At 41.9% G+C, this 24,383-nt stretch overlaps 1 protein-coding gene across 4 annotated transcripts in view; it reads right to left on the reverse strand.

The window, feature by feature from the left end:
• runx1t1 (RUNX1 partner transcriptional co-repressor 1) overlaps window positions 1-625 on the reverse strand; it is a 54,475-nt gene extending 53,850 nt beyond the window's left edge. The window contains exon 1 of one of the 4 annotated variants that reach the window (XM_079571561.1): window positions 92-625. In XM_079571561.1, coding sequence (XP_079427687.1) covers window positions 92-119 — 28 coding nt within the window. In that variant the 5' untranslated portion in view covers window positions 120-625. The remainder of the gene's footprint in view (window positions 1-91) is intronic. The other 3 variants (XM_079571560.1, XM_079571563.1, XM_079571562.1) reach the window with 3 other exon arrangements.
• Between the last annotated feature and the right edge of the window lie 23,758 nt (window positions 626-24,383).

Genomic DNA, 24,383 nt, shown 5'->3' on the forward strand with positions numbered 1-24,383 from the left:
CCAGCCGAGTGTAGGAGACTACTTTTAGCCATGGACAAAACTGCGAGTGTTTGTCCATGCGAGAACAGTGATCAGGAGAGCGAGCACTTACACTGCAAGGAGGTAGAAATTCCCACCATGCGGCACGCTGATGTGAGGGGGCTTAATAATTTCCAGTCCGGGTGGGAGTCCACGCTCGGTCCCCTTCGCTGATCCTCCGGGGTGCCGGGGAAACAACAACCAGAGTCCGAACACTGCCTCCCCTTGCCTTGCGCGCGTGGAACAGCCAGGAACAAGCCGCAGAAGAAGAAGAAGAAGAAGAGGAAGAAGAAGAAGAACACGCGCGGAGTTGAAAAGTGGTCAGTCACGGGGATCCTCGGGATGGGAGCAGGAGAAAAGGAGGAGAAGCAGCAGCAGCAGCGGCGGCGAGGATGCGGTCTAGTCCCCCGTCTTTGTCCAACCGTTCCAGAGCGATGAAATGACAGTGTTCTGTTTCGAAGGAGAGTTGAATTAACAATCAGACAGCGAACGAGCCCGTGGTCCGTGTCCCGTGGCTGCGTGTGTGGAGCCGGTGGGTGCCGTGGAGAGGAGTCGCTGCGCTCTGCCTCCAGTCCGCGGTGCGCAGCGGAGCCAGGTGGCGGGGGGCGTGGCCTATAGCGCGCACCCGGAGAAAGGGGGACAGCGAGAGCGCATCTGTGTGTCCTAAAGCAGGTTGGGAAATGCACTGCAGGGTCAACACAAGACCAAACGTGTTTACGGTCGTGATTTGTTTCTGCGACTGGAGCGATGTCAAGGTTCATCGTTTGTACAAAAGGAGACTAGATGGGATGCGTAAGACTTTGTCCAGGGAATTAAGGACAATGTTATGTTTTACCGCTAAAACAAATGAATAGGATTATCTTATGTACATTTATTAGCAATACATTTACCTACAAACTATAAAGACCATTTGAATGCACATTTCAGTCGTCCTATTATTAAATCTATCTATCTATAGGCTATGTTTCCTGGTAGACGTTTAAGAGATAAACGGCAAGAGCAATCGATCATATCTTCATCTTAAATTCGTTTTTAATATTTCTTTTTTTCTTGTAACCTCACAGCCAGCAGAGAGCAGAGTGCATGGACAAAAAACAGCAGCCTGTCTGACGGCCTCATGTGATACATGTCCGCACACTCCCTGTTTCTCTCCCCTGAACAGAGCAATCGGCCTGGCCTGCAGTAACCTAAAGGCAGACACTTTCCCCTACCATCTGGAAGTCATCTCAGAGCGGAGCCAGGGAGAGCACCGAGCAGAAGCTGCACTATAACAACTGGTCCTCTCGAGCTGCTCAGCTGAACAAGTCACGCTCCATCGACTGCTCATAACATCTCGTAAACATCTCACTCTAGTTCAAGGACATAGGCTGGAGTTTGGCATGTGCTGGACTCAAGAGACAAGATGCTGCTGCACCTTCAAAACTCGATTAACACATGTAGGCGGCAGCTCCAGAATGTGTTGTTTGTTTACATAAAACTATTGAAATCATGACAGTAACAAACACAAACACAACCAAAGTTTCCTCATGTGACTTCTGCCGCATGCTCTGGAAAAAGAGAATGCACTATCCACATAGTTCTCACTCTCTGTGGGGGAAAGATGATGCCATTAACGGCAATTGTTAGCAGCATTGCTATTGTGCACGACATCCTTTGGCTTCATCTCTGTGTGCCTGTGTCTTATCCAAGATCCAGTGCTGGTTTTTGCACTCTGCTGTTAAAGGGAATACATGGACAGTGAGCTGCCGCACTCCCACTTTCATAAAATGAGGACTCCATTTTCACTCTGGTTCCTTTTGTTGAGCGCGCACAAAGGCTGCCGGCTATGGATATATGTGCTGAATAGATATAGAGTTGGATTGAAATGGAGGTGAGATGTAGAACAGGAAACTATATAGCTCTCATTCAGATGTGAGGTCAGAGGGAGACAAGAAGAAATAGACTTTCAGTAACATGAGTATCTAAAAGTTACTTATTGTGGCGCTCGTGTCACAAGCCTGTGTCAAACGTGCAGTCCTTATCCTTAAGTTTTATGTACGTATTTTTATACCTGAATAAACGTTGAGTTATGAAATGTGTGGCATGTTTATGAAGAACCCTGTTAGCGTCAGCGGCTTCCCTGAGGTCCTTTTTTACAACAAACTTTCTTTACATGCAATCAAGCACAAGCAATTATTATGAATATATATTCATATACATTCCTGCATGGCTCGAAACAAAGCTGTATTGGCTTAGACTAGTTTTACACTGATAGAGTAAAACACTGCCCTTCAGAGTGTTTTGTTGAGTAGAAATGTGCATTTCTTCAAAAAGGCAACTTTTGGTAAAACATGAATAGTTTTTGTGTAGAAATAATACTTCTTTAGTTAGTTATTGTATACAACCATCTTTTTTTCTACCAACATAATAATCCACATGAGACAGAACTAGACTCGAGTGACATCTGGAATTAAATGTTTAGGTAAATATTTGGAACATCTTTTAATAACCACAAGGCTCCATTCTGGAGACAATACTATTTGTTTGATGTCCCAGGACAGTTTCCTGTCAATAAGAACTCCAAATACCTTCACCTTCTCTGACTGATTGTAATATTTTTCATTTCGAGATCAAGCTGAGGTTTAGTTCTTAGTGAATGATTATCTCCGATCACAATACTTGTAGTTTTTTCAACATTTAAAATTGTTTTGTTTCGTTCAACACAGCAAACAATTCTGAGAAGCTCATTGAAGGTTATTTTTTACCTCGCTGATTGATTTACTTTCTAAATATACTGTTGTGTCATCTGCAAACATTGAGATGCCAGCCTTGCAGAGCACCTGTGATAGATTATTAGTGAAAACTGTATACAAAAGTGGACCAAGGCAACTGCCCTGTGGCACACCATTTAGTATCAGAGTAACAGCCATTATAAGAAACTATTTGTTTAGCTTCCAATAAACGGCACCATGGATTCCGTAAATCCAGTATTCTGTGGTCAATTAAATCAAAAGCAGCAGAAAAGTCTAATATTACCTATGACGTTGTTTTGATCCATTTCCCACAACCAATCACCTGTCATTTGGGTCAGTGCAGTCACAGTTGAAAGTTTCTCCCTGCATGCGTGCTGATAGTTTATCAAATTATTATCTTTAAAGTAAGCATTTATCTGTTCATGAATGATTTTTCTCTATTAGTTTACTAAGAATTTGAGGTAAACTAATCGGCCGGATAGTTACCTCAGAAAATGACCTCTTTTTGCATTTCAATAAAGGAATGACCTTCCTATAATTTCATTCATGGAATCATTGGATGGACTCTTTGTTTTTATTTTTAACATACTTCTTAGAATATCTTTTCTTTTTCACAAAATAATTGTTTAAATGATTTGCGGTGTCTTGTGGTTTTGTTAAAAAGCCTTTTTTCTCCAAGAAAGATGAAGCTGTGTGCCGTTTTTAAAAAGTGAATTTAAGTTCTTCCACATCTCTTTGCTGTCTTTTGATTTTTTCAGATTTCTCACAATAATTAGCTTCGTTTTGCTTTTTTTTTACAATAGTTCCTAAGTTTGTAGTGTAACATCTAGTCTAACTGGAGACCTGATTCTATTGCCCATTTCTTTGCCTGATCTCCCTCTTGCATTTGTTTTCTTAAATCTGGCGGTCTAAAGTGTACAAGTAGTATACCATTCATTTTTTATTAGAGAATATCTATTCACAATTTTAGTTAATAAAACGTCAAACTTTTGCAAAGCTTCCCCAGGATCTCTTTCTTCCATGACTTTTGACCAATCAGCAGTTTTCACTTCATACACATATAGTACATTTCTGTCCATTTCTGTTATTATTTGTTATGACATTGAGTCCAGAGTGCAGTTCTGTTTAGAAAGAAAATGATGTACAGTGCATCATACCCTCTTTGCGTCCGAGCCATATCCAGAAATCACTTTCACAGCACTTTACCAGCACAAGGACTACAGGGCCTTCAAACATTATAGATCAAAGTGAACAACCCCACAAACCCATGAGGTTACAGGAGGTTGTCCGTCTGCGCCTATTTGTGGTCCATTCTCTGGGAGCGACTTCTCTCATGACAATCACTGCGAAACATCTTGACAGCCGGAGGCGCGGGGATAGGCGTTGAGGAAACCTGCGCGGGGCAAAGAGAATAGCCCAATGATCCGTGTGTGCGTCCTGTGATAACGGTGTGTGAGAGCAGGAAGCACACTGCGCCTGTTGTTGCTGCAGGGGTTCCTGGAAGTCAGCCGCCCCAGCGCAATTCGGCGACATGCAAAGACCCACGCGCACACACACACAGGATACCTCGCCTCTGAAAGGGAAAAACATGCTGCGTCCGATACATGTGCGCAAGAACCAGCCGGCTTCCTGCTTTGTGCCACCTACGGGGCGGCCACCTGTGACACGCGCTCATAGGAGCTTCAGCAGTGACACCGAGACAAAGATGAGGCAGTTGTCAGTAAATAAGTGGCCGCAGACAAAGGCCAGTAATTATGTGGCACCTGATCAACATGTAGCCCCCGGGCAGGGAGAGCGTCAACATCCTCCACTGAGCGCCGACTGAAGAGGGGGAAGTGGTCTGAGTGTTGTGTAAAGAGCAACATTAAAGACACAGGTCAGAGAGGCGTCAAGAGGATGACCCAGTGGCTGAGGAGCTGTGAGGGGCAACAAGTGGGTGCAGCACGGTGGGAATCCTGGGAAGACTTGGAAACTCACAAACTTGCAGAAAATGTGCCTGGCTGAAGCTTATTTATTTGTTGGGTAAACTAGAAGAAGTAGCAGCAGGTAGAAGCAATCATGTGGTTCATAATGTGACTTTAAGTTTGTCCAATGCTGTTCTATTGGTATCTTACGTTGACTGGCTAAGTTAATTCTCTTTTGTTTCATATTTTTTGGGGGGGAACATTAAAGGAACAGGCCACCGTTTTTTTTTTTGCGTGACTTAGCGCACGCGTAAAGACCAGACAGGTACGTATCAACTCGTCTAAGCTCAGGTAAGAACATATCTCAGTATGGAAAAAACAGTGGCCTATTCCTTTAAGATTGCTAGGGCCTCATTTACTGAGCATTTGCACATGTAAAAAATAAATAGTGATAGATTTTTATCTCTCATACAAGTTAAACAAACTCATTTATCAGATTTGCATAAACTGTTTCTGATATCCTTTCTTTCTTTCTTTCTTTCTTTCTTTCTTTCTTTCTTTCTTAGGTACTTTAACCTCCTCCTCTTGGCTCGTCAGGAGGTGCAGAAGTGGAGTCCGGGTTGATGGGTGTATTTTGGTACTTCTTCAAACCCACAGATATAGTAGAAGGCATACATTAAAACACTCTGGCACTGGTCATAAATAGATGTGTAACAGAGACTTTCACCGCTCTCCAACATCAACATCCAGAGCTGGAGATTTGCAGCAAAATGCCACACTCTGAGGAGACAATTCAATACTTTCTAAGAGAAAAAATACCTTTTTATCGGTTTAACATGTGACCTCCACAACTTTCCTATTCACACTGAAAACTCATTTAAGCTGAAATGTGAAAGCTATTTTTCAAGGTTATATTTTGCAGCATTGACTTGAGGTAGACACATAAGTAATACGCAAAATAAGCACGAAAAAAACACATGCTTTTTAATGCTCTATAAGGTGACTGTGTTGACATGTGCACACGATAAACACCAAATAATGTGTTAACACTCATTTAGAAATTCTTAAAACTGTTTTCTCCTACTTCCTTCATTGTGACTCTGTTGATACAAGGAATGTGTATTCGGTAACAAAGTAAATGAGAGGTCTTGACGATCAGCACTTTACCTGAGAAGCATTTTATTAATCACTTTTCCCCCTGTACATTTGAAAAGTAAATACAATACATTTCTGTATACAGCAGCATACATTCCCCATGTGAAGTAATACCATCACATAATGCAGTTTGACAGTGGATTGACCTTAGACGTATTACATTATGAGTTTTCCAGTTACAAAACTCTGTATTTTGTAACATGATTGTTTCATACCCAGGCACAAACACACACTTGTGTACAAGTGCCCATCTAAGATCAAGTGATGTAATAATATCCATAACCAGGACCACGCACAGCCGCTGCAGCCAAAAAGAAGTTTCAATTCTCCATCCTCAGGCACAAACACACATCTTTTTTATGAATCACATTTTATCCTATTGCAAATGCATTATCAATCATTCAATTAGCAGCATTAACCCTACGATTAGCACTAAAGAGGGAAGAGCTTGTTTCGCTGCAAGCTTCTGTAGTAGTTGACTTTGTGGATGATGTTTGTATCCTATGAAGTGTAATGTATTAAAAGATGACTCACTGGCTGCTGAGCCCATACAGGAGATAAATGTATTGTTTTTAATGTGTGACTTTTCTTTTAATATGGACCATTATTCTAGTGTCTGGAGTGAAGTAAATAATAATAATAATGAGGTTTTATGAGCCTGTTTGGAGGTCGCACCTGCCCTAATTCCTTCAGATAAAAGCATTTCGACACTACAGTGAGTTAGGAGTATTTCCCAGTAGTGATAGGACTGCTAATGAAGTGACTCCCATTTGTTTCTCAATTTTCCTATCTTTACATAAACTGAAAAAAATAAATAAATAAATAAAGCCACAAACCAACATGCAAGTGAGCCAGAATTCTAAAAAGTATTCACTCCTAAAAGCAAGTTCCCCCACAAGGTCAGTGAAAAAAGTGCTCCTCTTTTGAAAGAAGCGAGACAACGGAACAATGTGGACACGTCACTGCTGCCTTTCGCCCTGGTGGACTTGGGGCTCTGAGTTTCTTCATGTGCATTTGAAGAGAACACTTCAAAAACAAATCTTCTCACTTCACTGACAGCCTCATCCTGTTCCCTTTAGTTGCGGATATTTATGAAAAAGTGGACAGACAGACGAAATGCTCTCCCCGTCCGCTGCTCCGACACTATAATACGTGCGTTACAGACAGCGCAGAGGGAGCATCTGTAAATGGAGGAGTGATTTTACACTGGGGACGATGAAGGGAATACATTTGCCAGGATGTTTGAACAACTGCAAGTGCACTCAGTCAATAGGACCTGGACAATATCAGTCAGCAGGGCTTTCCAATGGAGTGGACAAATGGAAAAGCCAGGCCTCCAAAGATTTTATAACTCTTGATACAAAGCAAAATATTAACCTAACAGGTGTCTTTTAATACGCACATTTCACCAGGTAATAGGATTGTTATGATTGGTGATGAAGTGACTCCGACAACACATTGAGACACTTTCTTGGCACACAATGTGAGAAATTGGCCAGTATAGTCTATAGATACAGTGATCAAGTTGTATAACTGGTATTTGCATTGCAGCCCTTATAAGCCATGGCTCCCACTGAAGGCTGTACTTATCTGTTTTTATAATGCCACGATACTGATGTGTCATTTTCTTTGGCCAAATGAATGTACAGTAAAACGTAATTGACAAACTCCACTTCAGCTCAGAAAGTATAAGCAGCAAACGATAGCTTCTTTGTCTCGGACAAGGTATATTCTCTTCACAACATGTGCACCATAACAGAGGCAACAAGATGATCTGTCCTCTTTAACAACAGCCGTGGTTGGCATTTTACATTTTCATAGTTGATAAACATTTTATTAAAATCCTATGATCAGCAAAAACAATGTCCATAAACAGGGCATTGCTTCTCTTGCGCTGTAACAGATCTATCATTTTATAAAACAGAGTTAGAGGCCTGTATGCATCAGCTGTTGCCGACCATTCACCAAAACATCCATTGGTTTTAATGAGTACAGCCAGGTCACCACACGCAAAAGGCCACCCAAGACCCAAACTTACAAGTCACCAGTGTATGTACATATGCATTGTTTCTGCAATGTTGCTGTTTCTTTGGCAAAAAATGCGGAAGTAAACAATGCTATTGCTCTTTTCAATTGACCTTCTGCAAAACCCACAGCCCTCACTGCAGCCAGGAGCAGGAGTCTGTGGGCTGCTGCTTGACTTCTGCAGGTTTAGCAAGCCAGGCAACTTGTTACAACCTGGCTCTGCTAGATAAAAGTTTTAACAAAAAACAAAATGTAAAATGGATAAATAAAGTTGTAATTTAATAAAAAGGAGTGTAAAAGGTACATTTAACAAAGTAGTGACAAAAATAACCAAACAAAGACTATTTACAGTATTTACAAAAAGGTTAACCAAAACAATATTAGTCAAACTAAACAGACGAAATCAGGCCTAACGAAACCAAACAAAGTCACGCCTAGATAAACGAGTGTCACTTGATTCCACTTCACTACATTATAGTGAACATCCCAAGAAGTGACACAAACGAAACACAACATCCTTAACTACACAAAGGGACACAGCACAAAATGGCATACTGCCACAAAGACCAGCAGCCCCGAATGAGCCAAGGCGGACTCCTTGGCTGTTTCCCAATTGCCAGGATCCTCGGCGTCTCGACCACTTCGGACGTCATTCGCGTCATCACGGCGCCGCCAAGTGCTGTTCCATTTCACCTGGACCACTCGCCCCCTCGCAGCTCGACTCCTCCGTTTGGCTCATTTACGAAGGATACAGCAGTGGATCCTCCGCTACCTCGGAGAGCTGAAATTACCCATGATGCACTGCAGCATAGTTTCTTTTTCTTTTCTCGCAAAACTTTATTAGTTTGAACTCACTTTAAAAAATGTGTGTTCCACATAAACAGTTTCCTGGCCTCTGTTATTCATAAAACAGTTGTTTTAATGAGCATAGATTGACACGTGACCTGACGCAGCCGCTCGCTCCGGAGGCCGTTCCATTTGAGCTCAAAGGCGGCGGGGAGAGGACACTCCACTCCGTTTTGGAGGAGCCGCCACCGAGGACGTCAACGAAGTGGCCAAACGGAGGACGGATCCTCGCAATTGAGAAACAGCCCTTGTATAGGAGTGGCTGGCACAGGTGGCTTTAACGAGTTCTCCCCAGGTGTAGAACTGCTCCCCCAATCAGGCGGCAGCAGAGCCAGAGACCCAACCAGCAGCCAGGACTCCCAATGCACTCCACCAATTGCAGCCCAGGACCACAGCAGCAAATTTACATGGTGGGAAAAATACAGGTTTAGGCCACACAAACAAATATGCTAAAAGGAGGGAGCCTGGAGGCCGGGGGCCGTAACATAACTATAGAAAAACGCCTATGTTTTTTTCAATACTAGACTAACATAAGAAGAGAACTTTAGCTGCTGCTAGAGCATGACTAGTCCACACGACTGGGCGCGGGTGCTTTAGCCTATCTGAAGGATAGCGCGTTAGTCTTGCACCAAAGAGAGTCGCAAACATGCACTGATTGAGGGGGCGGGACTTTTGTGAAAGGTCCATAGGTTGCGCTATATTTCTCAAACAGAGGATTTGCATATTGAATTTAACTGGGTCTTAAATCAGCTTAAAACAGCATCAATGGAAAAGGAACAAAACAGATATAACATTTAAACACAAATGAATTTATCACAACAAATTAATGACTGGATAATTTTGGTGTGACTAAGTGAATCTGTGACGCCAAACTATGTACCTGATATAATTATTAATGACAGGATAGCTGACAATTGTCTTCTCGGGGTGTTTTCTCTGATTGACAGTAAAGCTGGTGTCCATCTATCATCATTACGCAGCCTGCAGTACCTGGGAACCTCTCTTTTGACTTCCCCCAAATGATGGTGCAGATGGTCTTTACCTGCGCTTGGCAAGGTCCACACACTGATATGAAGCTATCCGTCATGTGATAAGGACTGAGCTCTGGCGCTCCCCCAGCTGGGCCCTCTCTCTTTGGACACTGGTGGGGAACATACAGAGTGTAGAGCACAGCCTGACTGCCCCCCTGATGGATTAGTGCCAGCCAGGGGTGTCCCCAATACAATTTACCATAGTCCACTGGCTCACCGGAGCATGGCACAGGTGCAGCCAGGTGGACCACAGGGAGAGCATGTAGGGTGGCCACAGAGGCATGAATGTTTTGAATTAAAAAGTAATACAGATATTCTTCAAATAATTTCAACTACAGATTGACAAAAGCTGCTGAGTTAAAACTATGGTTTAAATGAGTCCAAAATTACCTTCAGCTTGTTACGTGGAGCAGACACAGTGTGTTCACTGTAAATAATGACTTTTTAAGCAGTTGGATACAACACTCTCCTTGTTAACAATAACTCGGTGTAAGGATGATTGACAAGAAAAAATGCCTTAATGGCTTATGTTGAGCCTAATGCTGCAGTGTTTCTGCCTTTAAACACGCCACAGCGCAGCAAGGAAGGCAGGTCCCACAAAACAGGGCAACTACACACTATTACAGCGGACTCTCAAACACATAGACGAGCACAAACGCACACAACACACTTCTCATTAACACAGTGGCAGAGATGGAGGCTGAGCGGCCCTGCAGCAGTCCACCACTCACACCACACATTTGTCAGGAGCAAACAATTACGCCAGTGATCCATCCCATTGGTTTTAATGAGTACAGCCAGGTCACCACCCCCACACGCAAAAGGTCACCCAAGACCCAAACTTACAAGTCACCAGTGTATGTACATATGCATTGTTTCTGCAATGTTGCTGTTTCTTTGTATGTTTTTGTAAGCTGCATTTATAACGTTATTCTGTGCACAGCAAAGAATCTCTTCTTGTGTGCATTGACCAGCTTATTGATTATACATTCACTTCATTAGCAGTAGGCGTATGTGCTTCCGCAAATTTGAAGAAGCTAATTTTGTAAATATACACAATGTCAAACACACACAGACATTCAGTGTAACCTTTGGAGCTGTTCTTGTTCTTCAAGTGACTTCAGACTCATCACAAAGAATGAAACCTTATAAGAGTAGACCATTGTTCAAATGTAACCTTGGATTATTGATATGTCTAAGTGAATGACACGTATTAGCAATGGTTAGCCTAATACTGTAGCTATAGAAACACATAAATAACTCCTACTCATTTATATTATGTTTCAAAGGAATATGAGAGGAAGAACAGCTTATGGTAAACATGTGAAAATATGAATAGAGGATGTGCACTATAGCAATCTTGTCCCTATCCATTCTGATACGCTCTGGAGGCAACGCAAAGAGAAAATCTTTTGTTGTACATTATGAAAGAGAAATTATTCATGGCCTACAACAGATAATTAGATGTTCATTAATGTGAGTATAAAATATATTAGTGACTCAAACAGCTGAGGGCAGACAAAATATTCTCTTTTTCAGTATATATTTACAGTTCAAAAATAAGTTTATTGGTGGTACATCGCTTCATAGTAGTAGCCTGGTATTAGGAAATAGCATTGTACCTAACTGACATAACCTGTAATGGTGGTAATAACGTGGAAACAAGACACAAACGTGATGTATTTCATGGTATGTCTCATTACAACCCAGAATAAATACTAAATGGCCAATATAACTTTGTCGAGAGCAGGACCGATCCAAGCGGTCGGAGACAAAAATGAAAAACAGAGAAGTGGTTTGGTTGGCGTGGCAGGTCCACCCTCATGTGCAGCACACTCACAACCATGAGGCGGTCTTGAAAGCTGCATATCTATAGGTACCATGGTATTTGCATCCCAGAAGTACATGTTAGTATTGTGCTGTGAAGCAAAACCAGAATTTCTACTTTATTTTCCAAAAGAAACATTTGTGTTAGTTGAAGTCTTTGGATAGTCAGACGGCAATTACTGCATCCTGCACTCTCTATACAAATTCATACAAATATGAATATACTGTAAAAGCACTAAATGAACCAGCGCTTTACAATTGGATGGACAATACGTGATGACCCCGCCCCCCTAAATGAAATCTAAAAGACACTCCTGCAACAATCAAGTCATGGCCTCATCTCCAGTTGCTCCTCGGCAATCATCGCTTCAGCTCAATCCGCACCTCCATGACAGCCTATCACTGCAGAAGCATGTTGCGGCATCAGCCAATCATCGCCCAAGATGCCCCTCTTAAGCCCTCCTGTTCACTGCCATGGCCGTTTCCCATCTGTGCTGCGACCCTCCTCTGCCCCTCCTCTCCTCAGCTCATCATCTTTTTCTTGTGTGCATTCATTCAGTAGTCACAGACAGAAATGAAACATCAGTGAACTAACTCAAGGTCTGGTGACGTTATGACCCTATTTACAACAAGTAAAAACAGTATTAGTGATCGTAGAAGCAGTATGATGACTGACATGCTCCGTAAAATGTTGTCATTTTATATTTAATTGTAAGCGATAGGCTGTTGTCTTGAATATTGCATTATTATTGCAATATTCATATAATCAAACACTGTACTAATAATGCTTATTTCCTTAACATGATTGATACCGGTGAGTTCCACTGGTACTTAAGGATGAAGTCTGCTCCACCGAGTTACGATTGCCATTAGTAAAGACTGTGTTGAGGTCTTTAATAGTCTTGTCAGCCTCACTTCCCCCATTTCCTTGTACCCTCGCTGCTCGTGCACTCGTTTTCTTGCAAAGTGCATTGGCAAATGAGAGGCCATGTCACCGCAATCAGAACAATGTAATTAAGAAGTGCGGCAGAGGTGGAAAGTACTTTATGGTGATAATGTGGCAGTAATTAGGGGGAAATATCGTGACCCTCGAGCCTGTGGCATTTGTCAAAAGAGCCATTTAAAACCGGGGCTGTGCACTGTCAAACTAACCGTGGAAACACAGCAGCACTAACAGAGGGGACTGGCTGGCTGCTTAAAAACTTACGAACTATAATTTTGACAGAGTTCGAAGGATGTGCAGCACGTGACTTTACTAATCAACTGTTCTGTCAAACTCAGTGCTTGACTGACGAGGACATACAAATAAGAAGCACAGGTTGGTCCTAATCCTCCTGACATACTTCAACCGGACAACTGGTGACCCTGAGTCGTTCCCATTGAACAACATTGCTCTCCCACAATATAAAAGATCGGTCAGAGTAACCATATGATTACCCTTCTTGATAGTAAATACTGAATGCACATGCATGGCTTAAAACAGGAGGTTCAACCTGTTTGGGCTTGAACCTGCTTCTTCTGTTATTCACATACAGGAGGTGTTTACCAATATATAATACAGTATTTTTTGATAAATGTTGCAGATATAAGTATTTATCAGTGGCTACTTTTACAGACCAAACATCTGATCCTAATCTGATTTCTGGAGTTTTCAGATTACTGAAGAGACAATATTGTGATGTGATGATTCATATAATCTGATGTCTTCCTGATCTGTCACACGAGTGCCTAAACTAACCAAGAAAACACAGCAAAAAGACAAATATTAAAATATATAATAAAAATACTAAAAGCATAATAAAAAATAAATATAGAAATAAAGTTATCCATAAAATAAATTGAGGCTGCTGCACATATGCAGAACATTACGACCTCCTTAGTGTTGTGAGTTCGATTCCCCACCTTGAATATTTACTTTATTGTGTTTCCGTTCTCCTCGCCTTTACATTTAGAAGTTAAAGCACAGTCTGTGCTATTTGTGTTTAATTACTTCAGAAAACAATTAACAGCAAACAGGATTTCATCCCCAGTCCTTTGTGTTTCTGAACCTGTGCTGTGAAGAGAGATGTGCCATCTTTGTCATCAGGAAGTTTAATACTCCCTGTTTCAATCTACTGTCCAGTCCAAAAAAGTGCCATGCTGTAAATGAATAAATATATAAATAAATAAACTGTTTTTTGGTCAATGGAAGAACATATTTTCTAAATGTAGAGACATGGGCATCATTAACATGCATGAGATACAATTATTGCAATAGTGACAAAGAATAATTTCAATAGTTTCAATCTTACCTTAAAAACAAAGTAACATGTTAATGCCTTCATGCTGTAGCAGAATTTAGACAAAAGAATTTGCGAGAGAAAGCCCAGGGAGAGATGTTGGTAATGACAAGCACTTCCCAGTCAGAGCAGCCTCCCTCTGCCCACGCTCCCTGACGAGATAATGCCTTCTCCAAATTGCAATCAAAGCTCGCAAAAACACTTGAGGAGCACAAGCCCTTTCAGCCATTAACTCGCCAGGTCCTGGGGTGCAGCCTTTTAAATATTACAATTCTTCCAACACTTTTTTCTGCGTTTTGTCTCCCACCCCAAATAATTATGGCTTTATTGTTTCAGGACTAGTCAAGTGTGCTGCAGTCTCCATGTTGCCAATAATCGCCTCCCTCCGTTTCCCTGTATTTTATGACCTTGTTCGAGTGTTTAGACATTTGCATAAAAGCTACCTGTTAGGTCACCTGTGTCCCAGTGATAATTCAGTATGGGAAAGGACACTGTGAACTTGCAGTAATGACATGTTCTCATTAGATTGTATGAAAAAAAATGGGACCCTGACACAGTCAATGTCATTACGCAGACACACCTTGAGGAGCACGGCTTTGCTACACACTGCAAAACATGATGATACTTGACTGAATGTTGTCCCTTTATTGTCTAAATGTAAACATCTTATATTCATGAAAATATATTCTCATTTTCAGTTCCAACCCTGGGAATATTTTAAAGTCATGCTAAATCTAATGTGTGTGTGTGTGTGTGTGTTTCGCTTGCGTGGTGTGGACTTTACACCGTGTGGACACATTACTATTTTCATCTTTGACCAATCTCCAGTGTTTTATTATTAGTTATATAAGCCAAATATGAACACATTCCTTGTTTGAAATTGGGAGAAAATGCTTCTGATGCACACTTTAATACTGCTGCTATTGTGAATGCTTTGCTGGTTTAACATGACCCATTCGACTACTTGACCTGAGGGGGAAAAATAAAATAAAGAATAGAAAGTGTGCGCAGTAGATTTTGTGTCAAGTGGCTCTATTTGTCATAATTATGTGGTTGTAAAAGGAAAGTCTAGAAAGGTCTAATCAATCTGATTTAATTAAGTGCAGTCAGTCATTTGAAATGAGCAGAATAGAATTAATAAGCACATTGTAAATTTGCATTTAAAGCCATATAATTATGCCAATTCACTGGACTCACTCATTTTTTTTCTTTCTAAAGGGGCAGAAAAGTGATTATTATTAGGAATATTCTTTTGCAGGAAATAAAGGAATAATATACAAGGCTAGTTTCTTGGTGGGAAAACAACAACACATTAGCTCTTGTTTGTTTTCATACAACTTGTTTTCTACCTAAAAAGTCCAGAGACTCTAAAATGCTTCACCATGTTGAACATGAGCATCGGCCTGACTGACTCAGAGCCTTTGCTGTTTATGTGGAAGCTGGTGCACGGAGGAGGCTGACAGAACCTGCTAAACACTCCTGGTCTAAACCAATATGATGATAAACAGAGTCTTTGTGCAGCACGGCTCCGAATGGGTCTGGTGAGAGTTACAGGCTTTGAAAATGTACACGACTATTACACTGAAAAATCATGAAATGCAGATCGAAGCACTCTCTGTTGTAGAAGAAGAAACAACCAAAGTAAAGAAGTACTCAAAAATGTGTGAATGAAGCAAAAGTACTTCTCCAGGTATGTTAAAACACTGTTAAAACTGTCTGATTTGCATGATGTGTCCTCTTTTGAGAAACGTTAAAGCACACCTTTCTGTTCTTCTGTCCTGACGTACTCCGCTTTCCCTCTGAAAACCATATGCTCACGATGCGGGGCTGCTTTATAAAGCGATATTACGCTTTCCGTCACAAGCAGCGCAGCACATCTGTCATTTAACAAGGAACAGCTGATGGGGCTGAGATTTTTATAAGAAGTCGGCTGCACGTGAGAGATAAAGCCCTTAGCATTTCAAACACAGACAAGCACTAGGCGTTGAAAAGTTGCCTACGAGGACTGTACAGTATCTTACACATCTGTTTTGCTTTCTTCACATCAAAACGTCGCCTTGCGCTGTTCGGATTTCCCCAGTGAATCATCTCCAAAGCTTCCATCGCGCTGCTAATCAACAAAGTTAATTTGTTTTCCCCATTTATTTTTATGAATCCTCCAGCTACCGCACTCCCGCACAATATATTTCCCCGACTAAACTGGCAAAAAGCTCGATTCATTTATCAGATCCACGCGCAGCCGGCTTATTACAAGAGTGTTCTTATCTGTCATATTTCCTTCCAGTAGCGCTGCAGTGCTTACAAATGGGACTTAGTCTATCTGACTGGGAGCTGATGAGGAGGGGAAATGAAATTATGGCGATTAGATCTGACCCATATGCCGGGGAGCAGGCAGGGTTGGCAGAATTAGAGTGACTTCAGCGTGTTTGTGTGTCGAGCATGGTAGGTGGGTGGCACTGGCTCACACACTGAGGGCACTAGCTGTTTAGACTAAAGGAGAGTGGGTGATAATAAGAAGCACATGTTTTCAATTGCTGTTATTACAGGTGTTAATGCACGTCTGACTCTATTTGCTTTTACAACAGTTACCTTATCAGAATACCCCATCTTATTTTTCGCCGGGGTGTTTGTGTATAGGCTCTCACTTGTACAGGAGTTTCCCTTCATAGGCAAAGGTTCTTTACCCCTTATCCTCCACCTGAACCGAGCACATTTTCTCCAGTTCGGCTTCACCCAAATCTAAAAGCTTATTGAAAAAAGTGTCAAAATAGTGAGGAAAACGAGGATGAAAACGCAATCAAAAAGTGATGAAAAAGTGGCAAAAAAAATCAATTAAAATGTGATGATAACGCGACAAACGCAACAAACGAATGCAAAGAAAAAAGCTAACCCCCCCAAAAAACTACGAAAACATGGAAAAATGCAAAGCGTCAAAAAAGCTACTATAATTTTGTAGGTCTTAGCTTTCAAATGAGGCTTTGCAGCTCTCAGCCAATATATATAGAGCCAATATATATATTGGCTGAGAGCTCCGAGAAGCTTTTAGATTTGGCAAAAAACTAAAATGGGCTCAGTTAAAGCAATACTAAGTAACTCATGCCCTTAGAGGCCATAAACGCCACTGCAGGTGTCGTAGCATGTTTTTTTTTTTTTTTTTCACTCATTAATTGTCCGTGAGAGTAAATACTACACTGACAGAAAAGACAGATGGAGACCCAACCCAACCCAGTTACACAATGGAGATTATTTTATTCACTCAAACTTGGATGTAAAAACTGCTAAAGTGGAGCTAGCCCACAGTTAGCTTTGCCCGTTAGCCTGTTAGCGTATTGGTTGCTCCGACTCGCTTCCGGCAAAGTTGCAAGAGTGGTTTTCTGCCAGAAACACCAGGGGGAGACCCCCCAATCATCCCATTAACACTTGTATTACCCCCAGAGGGTCTACGAAAAGGATGTTTTAAGTTACTTAGTTCTTCTTTAAGGCGGGGGGTAAGAGGTTAAGCCATTCTCAGTACGTATTGCATGTTGTCACTGACCAATGTTTACTGGTCTCATTTTATGCAGTGCTTTTCCGCCTTCATGGGTCGCTCAAAATGCTTTGCAAAGGAATCAAGACTATTCACACTCTCAATCACAAGAGGCAAGGTGGGGGAAGTGTCTTGCCTAAGGACACAATGACAGTGTGCACCAAAGGGAGCCAGGATCGGGTTCACCAACCACCAGCATGTATCAAAAGTGCATTGAACAGTGTTACTATAGTGGCAGCTGATCAGGTTTGTGTGGTTAAACCAAATCTGTAAGTGCAATTCAGTGTTCTATACTGAGACAAAACATGGTCAACAAAAGGCCACTTGGGCTATCTGTATGTGAATGATTAAAGACATGGAGTGCTGCCGGACTATCTCTGAGTTGACTTATCTGCGCTCATATTGAAAATAAACAGAGCGGGAGGGCAGTCGTGCATGCCAGCAGGCCTCTCTCCAGACACTAAACCAGCACAATGGAAAAGGGCTATTGTCTGTCGCAATCAGTTATATTAAAAAAAAGATTGATGTTTTTCATAAGCATGAACAATTAATCTGTGGAGTGATTTTAGGAATTGTGAAAGCCGTAATTTTATGACTCACATCTCCTCAGGTGAAGGTTAATGTTGTTAGCAATAGACATCATATTAATGAAGGCATTTAACAACCTATCTCTTAATGCATTTGCAAAGTAAATCTGCAAAGACACACATGCTCTCAGCTGTATTTATGTGGGAGACCAGAAAAGCTTCCCATCCCCTGCGTTGTGGCATCTTTTCTCATTCATAAAAAAATAAATAAAAGAAGCTTTTTGTCCATCCATAATCAAACCTTCTTTTTATCCTAACATGTCTTCCTCTGCTTGTTACCGTGAGTGTGGTGCGCAAACACATAAGTGGGCATTGAATTTCTGCGCCTTGTGGTTCCCGTGTTTTATTTCCCTGTAATGGCCTTAATGCAAGTGGTTCAATACCGCCGTTCCCCACTCATTTCATTAGCATCAAGTCCTTGGACTGAGCTTTTTGAGATCTTTCCACTGCAACGTGTTTCAACAGTAATGGCCTATGAAGAATGAAAGCAGTGAACAGAGGAAACATTAATATTTGAGGCCTTTTTCAAAACCATTAGGACTCGTCTATGTGTGTGTGTGCGTGTGTGTGTGTGTGTTTAAACCACTCAGTCTGAGGTCAGTCCCTGTTAAAAGTAAATAACATGGGCGTGAGTGAGTGGTTGGTGGTGGTCGTAGGAGCCGATGGCACAGACAGGTAGCCTCGCTTCTGTCAGTCTTCCCCAAGGGGCAGCTGTGACTACAATTGTATAATGTATGGCGAGAAGGAATAATGACAACAGTGTCGAGCTTTGAGAAACTTGGTAACACAGGCTTGTATAGTGCAATACAGGTGACATAAATGTTATATCAATTGAGACACACAAAAAATCCAAGCTAGAATCCAAGACTCACTTAATACATCAAACCTTGTGTCCTGTGCAGAACATGGCAGGTTTGATCATTAACCTTCAAATGTGGAGCCAGGGTAATGGTCAGAATCACCCAAGATTCACCTATTGATGCAGACACGGGGAGAACATGCGCCACAAAAAACATGTACAATAGGCCATGCTGAGTGGGGAATAATGGCTACAATCCATGTGGTGTATTTACATGCACAAGTCCCATGTGTGCTCATTAACATGTACATGTCTACCAAATAAACAAATAAGAAACTCCCTGTATTAAGTGCTTTGGATCTGGCCAATTAATATCCCACCATCACCTCATCAATAAATGAGCCGAGTCTCTATAATGCTGCTGTTGTTGTTTTTATCTCACCCTGTGTTTTCATGTGGGACATATATGTATGTCTTGTGTTTGTGGCTCTCACCGGGGCAGATTAGCAGTTCTTGTCTCTAAGTGAACACATCTGCAGTGAAGCCTAAACATCTGGATCTCCCATTGTGTCTCTCCATCTCTGCTCTGGCTGAACCGGACATGCAGAGTGGAAAATAAGAGCGGGGATTTTATTACACAATCTAAAAATATTGTGTGTTTTTTTTCTTCTACCACTGTCAATGTTGTAGCCAGACTTACCTGTAGTAGCACTTAAAGGGGCCTTACCGCTGTGGTTACATTAGTTTGAAGGTCATACGTTTCTTTTATAACTTTGATCCACTTAGATCTCTGCTACTTCTCTCTCCCTTTCTTGCTCTCCTGCCACCACATATTAGGAGACAGCGGACCAGCTCAGAGTCCGTTCAAAGCCCATCTGGGTCTGAAGTCTGTCCCCTTCTGCCCCCCGGTCATCATTTAGGAGTGTGCATACGTCCATTTACTAACAGGTGGCTTTCACAAACTGCTCTAGCCTACAGCGGGTGGGTAGGTAAAGCATGACTTGACAAAATGCTGGTCAGTTTCATTAAGACACCTGAAGGATAGAAACAAAGAGACTAGACCGGTGTTCTGTCACACTTGTATTGCAATGTAAAGCAATTCATAGTTGCTTTCAATCCGAAACACAATCTTACTGCATTTTGAATTATAACCAGATGGAGCTCGTGCCAATGCCCAGAAGTTTGGGACGTTTGACGGACAAGAATTTGAGTAGCAGTATTGTAAGTAAAAGTCATGCAGAAAATCAGTTTTGACAAATTCCTTAAAAGGAAGAAAACAGCTGTGAGTCTATGAGGCATAAAAATCCCAGGATGGCAGCGTTTCCCCCCGGACAAGCACACATCCTGAAGGGTATGCACTCAGACATGTTTTATAGTTTATTGTACGAATGTGTCTTCTCACCAGTCAAACAGACATGTGTGTCCAGTACACCAGCCATGTTAGCCAATGGAACACTGACGGCTATGTTACCATCAGTTGTACAAGACCCCATAACTTGTATAAAATATTAACTAATCAAAATGGAGCTAATGTATGGAAGTTAGTGTCATTCATGTTATCGAAGAGCGCTGGACAAAACCACTGTTAACTGAGGCTTACACAACGCCAGAGCCTGAGCTCACGCCAGAATGAGATAGATGAGTGCTTTTGTGAAAACGACACAGAGCAGCTCCTTTCCCTCGTGCCTCTTCCCTTTTAAGGCTGCGTAGAGACGGCCTGAACATAAATCCTCCTGACCACGCCCCCGCTAGGGCCTGCTGCGGACCCCGGGTTCCTGGCTGAAAACTCAAGCGATGACAAGTCCAGTGCTAAGTGGCTCCGAGGTGGTTTGTAATTGATCCGAGTCATCTGTATTGATAGGTTAGCGCGGCAACAAAACATTCAGGGGATAGAAAAATGAGAGCAGTGACTCACCTTATATTAAAAAAGGTGGAAGGTTTCGGAGACCTGAAAATGCAATGTGCGGCACCCATGTGGCGGGAGGCGGAGCTTCAGTGGAACCAAGCGTTTCAACTTCTGAATTAAAGAAGTATTTTATGTTGCCAAATAAGAAATATTAACCATGTGTGCCTGTTGTTGACTTGGAAGGTCTGAAATAGCATGATAGAGGCCCTGGAAATAAACAGTGAGAGGATAATCCACCTTCCATGTGTAGGTAATGTTTAGGCCTCAGGGTAGCGGTGAGAATATGCTATAGATCAAATCATGTCGGGGTCTTTGAGACAGTGAAGCACAGATGACTTATAAAAACATATCCCTCTGGGTGTCTTCACCATTGCTTTCAGCTCATTGGTCCGTGTTTGCCGTAGAACTCTCACATTCCTTATTGTATATAAATTAAGAGAAAACAAGACGTATTGAGTGGAGCGCTCCCTCATGCCGGCACTCCCCTGGCCGCGCTGGCTCGCCCCGTCGATGAACCTGTGAGCCGCCTCTTGATCTCGCGGTTCTACGTGCGCTTCTCTGCAGCCGCCCCGACGCCGCCTGAGTGATCGCAGTAATGTGGGAGTAGCTTGTCAAACGGGACAGGTAGATAGGATGCTGACAGGCGGCGAGGTAAAGACACAGGGGAGCGCAGACCGGCAATTAGAGCGGATTGATTTAGGTCGAGGAGACACCCACGTTCGCCATGGCGGGAGACGAGTCAAGGCCAGCAGCTGTGAGAAGCACCGGGTTAATTAGCGGCGTGTAGACCTGCTCCGGGGCGTGCGCGGCGTGCTAATGTAGCGCTCTTAGCCGTCCTGGAGCGTACACGACCAGATGTTAGCCAAATAACACACATTACCAATGCCATCCCAGCGCGCACACAGCCCCCCCATTCCTAAAGCATAAACAGTATTTGTGAATCTTTGCTGACGGAAGAAAAAAAACAACGTCTTTGATTAATGGCCACTTTATTAGGTACGATCAACCGTTTCAATGCGCAGGTTCGCTTTCTACCGTGTTCAAAGCCACAGTTCTATTTCGCTGTGAATGTATAATATCCCTGCTTTTAGTTTTCACTTTTAATTATGATTTCATTTTACCAACCCCTCTTGCTTTGCGAAGAGCTGGAAAAAGTTTGTGAACAAAATGAACAGAGTGATTTGCAAAGAGGAAAATAAAACTAGGGATGCGCCGATCCGATAGCCTACTGGTATCGGATATCGGAGCCTATACCTGGAAAAACACGGCTACAAATATCTGATACTTTTTAAAAATATATTTATTATTGCATTTTTATATACATACGTTCTTTTTTCTTTTGTAGCAAACATCCGATACTGAACCGATACTAGTTTTGGCTCTCAATGTCTTAAAAACACATCTTTTACCGCCCAAAACTAAGTGAATATGGGCATGCTGTATATCATAGCTAAGAACCTGGTGAATTCAACCGCAGTTAGTTTTAACCTACGCAAACGTATTTTTGCAAAATTCTGCGGTTAGCAATAGCGTGCTAAAGCTAGCGGGAGCAAGCTAATGCTAATGAAAACTGGAAGGCTGGATCAGAGACTATGATATTAATACCTAAATAATGACCAGTGCTGAAGCCAAGTGTTTGTATTTTAGTCAACAAAAATAACTAAGCTCACATATTTGTAATGATCACTTCATGTGAGTTGTTTATATTAATGTAACCCAAGCCTGTCACACCCAAGGATATAGAAAAGTCATCCTTGTTAAATGTTTATCCAAGAGTTTGTCAATAGATATAACTGATAATTGATCAATAACATGACAATAAAATATGACTTTATTTATCTTTAATGATCTATGACTGTATTAATTTATTGAAGAGACTGTATTGACTCTTCTTATTGATCTGGAGAGTCAATTAAAATTTTTACTCCGAGAATGCCACTTTTCTCTTGGTATCGGTGAATATCGGTACCGGTAGCAAAAAACAAAAACAAAAAAATATAAGAAACTTTATTTTAATGTAATGAGCTGATATGCTATTCTTAACGTGTTCCTAATAAAGTAGCAGTGATGTATTTTTAGCGCCCACTATTCTTCAAATGTATGATTCAAACACTGAAGATAAAAAAATACAAAATCTCCTTGAGCTTTGAGAAAGCAGCAGCAGCAGCAGCAGCCTCACATTATGTTAATTACTGCAAAGCTATAATCAAAAGTGTTCATCGGCTCATCTTTCTCTCCATCGTGCTTGACTTCTCATCCCTGACAATTAAAAGGTACCAATTGTGCATGTCATTAATCAGCATGTCTGCGCGGCGCCCTCAAAGCTGTCAAAGTCAATGGGCAGAAAGTAATAGGTCACCAATTATACACAGAGAGCCGTGTAAGTCCTCCATGATGTCGGGTTTAAACAGGGCACACACTGAGATCTGGGGCTCCAAATGCACCGATTCTACACAGTTTTAGGCGGAACACACGCACCGCAGCTTTCACCCCCGTGGGATCGCCTGACAGGACAGGGGTAGTGCGCAGACGGTGTGCCAAAGCAAAACACAGAGGAAGGTAGAAAATGTCTGACCTAGAGTTGATATAAAATGTATTTTACATGATTGGACATATGTCTCATCCACTGTGTCTCTCTATAATGTCAGTCACTTAGTCCATGCTGTCTTGTGAATGTTTACATGTTATAGCCAATGAGAATATGATAACATGTCATTGTTTGGGTGGTATTATATTATTAGTTTCTCCAGTTCGGCTCTACACAAATCTTAAAGGGGCTGGGAGCAAGTTGGCCATTTTAAACTCACTACTGCCACCTCAGGCCATATGCGTAACTGCACCTTCTATATTAAGCTTGTGCATGACGGCAATCGGACCCGAAGTGACACCTTTTTGAGTGACAGTGCAGGATTTTAGAGACAGTTGTGGTGAACAGGTGTGAGCTCATTCTACACATTAGGACATGGCTGGAACATGTCGGGGGAGGAAAATACATCATTTTAACATTTATAAACTCCCTATAGCCCCTTTAAAGCTTCTTGAAAAAAGCCTTAAAAATGAGGATGAAAATTGCAACAAAAAAGTGGCAAAAGAGTGACAAAAATGTGCCGGAAAAGTGACAGTAATGCAATAAAAAATCAACAAAAATGCGACCAAAGACTGATGAAAAAGCAACATAAAAGCCACAAAAAAAATGTGATCGAAACGCAGCAACAACAACTCATTTGAGTTATGCAGGTCTTAGCTTTCAAATGAGGCGTTACTCTGGCCTGTGGGAGGGGGGGTTAAAACATGTCTTCTGTATTGTAGTCTCACCTGGTATGAATATGTCATTTGTTGGATCTTTCTCGCAGCCCCTTCTCACTCCCATCCGCCAGCACATTTCATTTGTGATTATACGCGACGCCACGGCGAAACACGCGAGCTCCGAAACCGCGCAAACACGGGAGTGATGCAACCCACATATGAGTCGAATCGAGCCTGTGGGATGGAGAGCTGGATGATATAATTGCCACCAGATGTAAGGGCCTGTTGAGCTGCGAGTTCTGCTTTCTAAATAAACAGGCTTTTATGAGTCATAGCCTTATAGTGGTGACGGAGCTCCGGTTTCCCCTTGTTCAAACAAATAAATAATCAAGAAAGAGCTCCCCTTAAAGTTCCACTGTGACCGCTCGCTTCGTTGGTAAGCTGTCAATGCAACGAGTATGGTTCGAATTAGACCGCGGGCATGGAGTAAAACAGTAATCCT

Source organism: Gobius niger (genome assembly GCF_951799975.1).
Source record: "Gobius niger genome assembly, chromosome: 14".
Classification (NCBI taxonomy): domain Eukaryota; kingdom Metazoa; phylum Chordata; class Actinopteri; order Gobiiformes; family Gobiidae; genus Gobius; species Gobius niger.